This window comes from Ipomoea nil, unplaced genomic scaffold, assembly GCF_001879475.1.
Source record: "Ipomoea nil cultivar Tokyo-kokei standard unplaced genomic scaffold, Asagao_1.1 scaffold2845, whole genome shotgun sequence".
NCBI classification, from domain to species: Eukaryota; Viridiplantae; Streptophyta; class Magnoliopsida; order Solanales; family Convolvulaceae; genus Ipomoea; species Ipomoea nil.
The window spans coordinates 2289678-2295904 of NW_017619273.1; the positions used below are offsets into that span (position 1 = coordinate 2289678).

Genomic DNA, 6227 nt, shown 5'->3' on the forward strand with positions numbered 1-6227 from the left:
TATTCTATCTCCATTCTTTACTTCTCTTATAAATTTTGAAGAACTAAGAAACAAACTTCTCCAAATGAAAAAATAAAATAAGTGGATGAACAATAATTGCCGAGGACTTGGGTTCAAATCTTGTTGGCGCCGGTGACTCTTATTTTCAGTCCTTAGGCTTGAAGCACCTCTTTTTAGTCCAGTAGTTATTATTTTATGGAAAAATGGTAAAAAAATGTCCTTTTATAATATGTCATCCATGAATTATGAGTGGTGTAAATGTTGCCCTTCAATTATCAAAACGGTGCACATATAGCCCCTCCTGTAACAGACATGTGTTTCCCCGTTAGTGTACAACACCGTTAAGTCGAAGCAAATATATAATTTAGTTGTTTTTCCCTCCCTCGATTCAAAGTACCAGCGATGGATAGCGGTGGGAACCACAGGTCCGTTACGGGAGGGGCTATATGTGTACCATTTTGATAATTGAGGGGCAACATTTACACCACTCATAATTCAGGGGTGACATTGATAATTGACATATTATAGAGGGGCATTTTTTACAATTTTTCCTTATTTTATTATTCAGTATCTACTTTAGTTTCCTTGAAATGAAACTAATTTAGTTGTGCTTATTCAATATCTAAAATGAAATTAAATGTATCACAAAAAAAATTGAATAACTTGTCACGCATAAAATAAAATAAAAAAAAAACTGAATAATTTGTCTCGCAATTGAAATGATACTTTAGTTGTGTTAAATTGAAACTGAATAACATGTCTCATATATTGAGTGTATATCGTCAAATAAAATTGTAGTTGAATTGAAATTATACTTTTGTTTTGCTGAAATGACAAATTGAAATTATACTTTAATTTTGCTGAAGTGAGAACTACTGTATGTATAAAAATAAACTAAAAAACATGTCTCACATGTTGCGTATATTGTCAAATGAAATTGTAGTTATATCAAAATTATACTTTAGTTGTGTTGTAATAAAACTATAGTGTATATAAAATGAAATTGAATAACATTTTCACACATTTTAATGTATATTGTCCAATGAATCGTAGTTGAATTATAATTATAATTTAGTGGTGTTGTAATCAGAGTGCAATGGGTATAAAATGAAATTCAATAACTGGTCTCATTGTAACAAGACTATTGTATATATAATGTCAAATGAAATTGTAGTTGGAACAAAATGATTTTTTCTTTTGAATAGTTGTACTTAAATGAAACTACAATGTATATAAAATTGAACTGAGTATGTTATACAAACAGAACTAATTACACAGAACGTGTGTCGTTTATTTTCATTACATTAAAAGAAATGACACCGTTTTGGACCATGGTCCACAGTAAAATTTGCCTCAAAACTCCCTACAGGCCGCGATCCAACGGCCCCAAGTCCAAAACGACGCAGTTTGCGCGTGTGAAAATAACAGTGCCGTTAGTGGCACCGTTTTCTCAGCCAATGATTTTTTTATTATTATTGAAAACAACTCAGCGAGTGAATATTTAGTTTTGTAATTGTGAATATAGAGTTCTTTAATTGTGAGTATAGAGTTATGAAATTGTGAATATAGAGTTCTGAAATTGTGAATATAGAGTTCTGTAATTGTGAATATAGAGTTCTGCAATTGCGAATATTGAGTTCTGTAATTTTGTATATTGAGATCTAAAATTGTGAATATTCAGTTCTAAAATTGTGAATATAGAGTTCAAAAATTGTGAATATAGAGAAACGAATTCTGAAGACAAACGGAAAGTTAACGGCAAGGAAGGAAGCAATTTTATTTTAATTCGAACCGCATCGTTTTGAAGCAAAACCAATCATTATGCCGTGCAACCACGTGCACCATGCATGGTGTACACGGTTGCGAACGACGTCGTTTCACTATGGTGGAGTAACGATGCCGTTAATGGCACTTTTTAACTCCACCAATTAATTTTTTTTTTCTCAAACCATTGTCAACTGAGGTTTACTTCTTCTTCATGTATTATGCATTTTATGGATATATAGTTCATTAATTCTGAATTTATAGTTCATTAATTCTGAATATATAGTTCATTCATTCTGAATACACAGACGCAACGAACTGCCATAAGCCAAAATAGAGTACCAGTAACTGGTGTGAATATATAGTTCATTAATTCTGGATATATAGTTCAAATTATACACAGCATAACGCCGTTAACGGTAATCGAAAATGATTTTTTTTTTATAAGAGTCGGACAGCGTCGTTTTTAATCAAAACGACGTCATTTTACAACCGTGTGCACCATGCATGGTGCACACGATTGCACGGTATAATTTGCCAAGCAAAACGACGTCATTTTAGACCGGGTCCATAGCATAATTTGCCAGATCGAACAGAGCTTGATAATAGAATCATTAGGCTCATAATTTATAATGTTGGCCCAAACATAATAACTCAACATAAGCCCACTAGGGCTGTTGTCTTCTACGGAGTATTACATAAGGAATGCGCTTCCATTACTCAAAACCCTAGTGGCCACTCTCAGCTCCGGATTTCAGTTTGATCGCCGAACTGAGAATTCCACCGCCGGCGGCCCAAAATGGTGCACGTCAACTTTTACCGGAACTGTATGTTTCTCAATTTTTTATTTTTATCCTCCTTTCTCCCACAGGTGTCCCTACATTTTTGTGTCTGTATACGCGTTTTTCGTTGATATATTCATGTATGCCTCTATGTGTATGAATTGATATCTATTTTGATATATAAGTTTTAATTGTACTGGCATGTGGTTGGCTCAGTTCGTTTAATCTTGGTAACTTGGTAATCTCTGGCCTCTGGTCAGTGCATTGTAGTTCAAGTTTGTTATAATTGCAGTCTTCAGTGGAACAATGGGATTTTTCTTATCAATTATCTTAGATTTTCAGTGTTTTGGATCGAAAGCTTGTTATGGGTAATCTGGGTATCTCCTAATGAATGTAATGATAGAATAAGCATTTCTGTGTGGATCTATGCTGTATATCATCTTGGTGTGTCTATGAAGGTGCTAAGCTTTAGAAATTTTTTGTTTAATCCATTCCAGTTGATGCCAACTAAGACTATGTTTTGTTCTATACATGAACTTTAACAGCTTTTAGCCAGACTATTGTATTGAACTAATACAGGCAACACAAAATTCTGTCTTTTTAGTTATTCCAGATAATAACAAATAAGTGCTCTTTATCAGTCTGTTCTTGATAAGACTTCTGCTAATACTATGTGCTATATTGAATTTAGATGGGAAGACATTTAAGAAGCCTCGTAGGCCATATGAGAAAGAGCGATTGGATGCTGAGTTGAAGCTTGTTGGTGAGTATGGACTTAGGTGCAAGAGGGAACTCTGGAGGGTTCAGTATGCATTGAGCCGTATCAGGAATAACGCAAGAATGCTTCTCACACTCGATGAGAAGGACCCAAGGCGTATTTTTGAGGGTGATGCCCTTTTGAGAAGGATGAACAGGTATGGCTTGCTTGATGAGAGTCAGAACAAGCTTGATTATGTCCTTGCCCTAACTGTGGAGAACTTCCTTGAGCGCCGTCTCCAAACTCTTGTGTTCAAGGCTGGCATGGCAAAGTCAATCCATCATGCTAGGGTGCTCATTAGGCAAAAGCACATCAGGTATGTCACTTTTTATATGATTTATATAGTTCTAGTTTGGGTCTTGCTTCCTTTCTGGCTTGACCTCTACAACCCGTTGGTGGTGAAACATAGAGTTGTCTGTGTAACCAAAGCATTTGTGAATGAAGTAGTTAACTGTCAGTTATGACCACTGTCATCCATTCCTGGCCATTGAATGATGGCAAGCCAGAGATTGCCTTCGGGTCATGCCACCAATTCATTCAAGGGTATTTAGATAATTTTATTAGCTGTTCGTTTTCCATTCCTAACCCACTTAGTGCTTTATATTCCTTTCTGCCAACCAAACCATGGAATTATATTCCTTTTGAATTCCTTCATTCCAATTCCTCTGTTTTCATTTAATGAACCAAACATGCCTTTAATTCTTGTGTAATTCTTTATAATCATATTTTTTAAAGGTTTTAACTATGAAACATTGAAACCTCTTTCTCACTCTGGCTTTCTTCACTCTTCTTTCCCTACCTTGATATGGCTTAAAAAGAAAAGAAGCCCTAGGAAAGATGATTGCATTCCTTTGCACATTTTGTAGGACATCTATAGCAAAGTATCTCTTTATTGTCTCTTTATCCCCCTCCATTTATCACAAGGAAGATATTAGCTGGTTATTCTATAAATTTCTGACTCTGTACTTGTGTTTTTATTGCTTCAATTCAGTTGTGTGGGAAGATAGATTCTATGATGGTGTGCAGTCTCTCATTGAAATTTAGGCACTCGGTACATTTAGCCATGGTATTCAAGTCTTTTTTTTGTACTTCAGGGTTGGAAGGCAGGTTGTGAACGTCCCCTCCTTCTTGGTCAGAGTGGACTCGCAGAAGCACATTGATTTCTCACTGTCCAGTCCTTTTGGTGGCGGTCGCCCTGGTAGGGTGAAGCGAAAGAACCAGAAGGCAGCTGCCAAGAAGGCTGCTGGCGGCGATGGAGATGAAGAGGATGAAGAGTGAGTGAGGTGCTTTTGTTGCTAATCAAAAACCAAAGAATGAAATTCTTCTTACATTCTGTTTTGGATTTTTGTTACACTCTACCTCCAAGTGGAGAGGCTTAGCTTGGAATTTTTCTCTTTTTGTTTTTACTTTCTATTTATGTTCCTTGTTACTTCAACTTTTAAATATCCTTTTAGAACTTTTCCTCAGTGCTCTTCATTTTCATAACCCCCCTCGTCACTTTGTTACTATTTGATTAATCTCAAGGCAGTAAGACAATTAGATTATAGCCGAATATGTGAAAAAGGGTTATCACTTATCAGAGGTTCCTTGTTTTAGTGACAATTTCAAATTTAGTATCTTACTATTGTTTTTGTCATTTTACATCCTAGATTGTCTTTTTGATTTTTTCTATTTTTAGTAAGGGTATTTTTGTCTTTTTATATTTTTCTTTAGTTATTTTTTTAGTTGTAACTTGTTTAATTGGTTTAGAATTTTACTAAAAATCGATTAAAAAATATGGTTACTAAAAATAAAAGGTTATCTAAAATTTTAAACCAAAACTGATTTAAATTGAAAAAATAACAAAAGAAAAATATGAAGAAATAAAAATATCTTTATTGAAAATAGAGAAAGTCATGAGAATGACTAAAAGTATTCAAAAAATAATAGTCTGAGATATAAAATGACAAAAATATAAAATTACTATCAAAGACAAGGGACCTGTGGAATTAACTTTTATGTGAAAAACTTAGAAGGGAGGGCATTCATTCTTTATTAATGTTATATAAATATAGAATATTCTGAATAGCATGAAATGAGAAATTGTGTGCAGAATTTGTAAGGAAGGGGTAATTTGAAAATAGTATAAAAAATCGGGGTCAATTGCATAAAATGACTTAATTTATGAAGCTTTGTGAGCAAAATTGCAAGAAAAGATAAATTTCAAGTCAAGTCCCAACGTCATCTCACCTTCCCCATTTTTTGTTCATTGAATTCTAGAGCATTAATATCAGTTTAGAATTATTCACAAATTTTTTATGAGCATACAAGAAAAGAGAATAAACAAATAGAAGAAAAAAGAAAAAAGAAGAAAAAGGAGAAAAACTGACCACGTCCGTCTAAGGAAAATGAGAAAAGCTGACCACGGACGGAATTAAAAAAAAAAATAATAATAACCAAAAATGCGTCAGAGGGCACGCTCCCTACATGTTACGCGTAGTGATTTAGTCTTGCAATGCATTTTCTCTCACATGGTGATCCCACAATAAACTTAACATTGCAGGAGAAATAACTTGCAAAAGAACTTCTCCACACTTGTTAAAAACTCCTCATAGGTTTATTGATATGCCCTGAACCAAGTAATAACTTTTGATGTGGATGCTCTTAAGCTCATCCATGATCACATCATATCACATGTTTTTTTTTTTTTTTTTTTTTTTTTTCTTTTTGAATATTATTGACTCTATATGATATATACTTTCTCTAACTACTGCAGCCCAAAGAGTCAATATCCCACCATTAGAGTTTGATCTTGTGAGCTTCCCTTGAGGTGTCACAGAGGTGTCAGAGCACAAAGTGCTTGGCTATGACATAGCTTATTAGTAAAGCTAAATACTAGCTTATACCAGTCTCGTATAGTATATTAGTTATAAAAACTTCATCCA

The 6227-nt window shown here is 34.1% G+C and overlaps 1 protein-coding gene across 2 annotated transcripts; it reads left to right on the forward strand.

Annotated features, from left to right (window-relative positions):
• The first annotated feature begins 2468 nt into the window (after positions 1-2468).
• Positions 2469-4785, forward strand: LOC109160109 (40S ribosomal protein S9-2-like). 2 transcript variants are annotated; one of them, XM_019308271.1, is made up of 3 exons: positions 2469-2591; positions 3238-3619; positions 4398-4785. In XM_019308271.1, the coding sequence occupies exons 1-3, from the start codon at positions 2564-2566 to the stop codon at positions 4579-4581; spliced, it is 594 nt and encodes a 197-aa protein (XP_019163816.1). In that variant the 5' UTR covers positions 2469-2563; the 3' UTR covers positions 4582-4785. The 2 variants fall into 2 exon arrangements, with proteins under 2 accessions (XP_019163816.1, XP_019163817.1); XM_019308272.1 differs by lacking the exon at positions 4398-4785 and adding an exon at positions 3751-3813 and having other exon boundaries at positions 3238-3698.
• Positions 4786-6227: the final 1442 nt, after the last annotated feature.

Excerpts from the sequence above, each read along its gene's own strand:
- LOC109160109 (XM_019308271.1), top strand. The coding sequence starts at position 2,564 with ATGGTGCACGTCAACTTTTACCGGAACT. Across the intron at positions 2,592-3,237 it reads CGTCAACTTTTACCGGAACT|ATGGGAAGACATTTAAGAAG; the intron begins GTATGTTTCTCA and ends TATTGAATTTAG. Across the intron at positions 3,620-4,397 it reads ATTAGGCAAAAGCACATCAG|GGTTGGAAGGCAGGTTGTGA; the intron begins GTATGTCACTTT and ends TTTGTACTTCAG.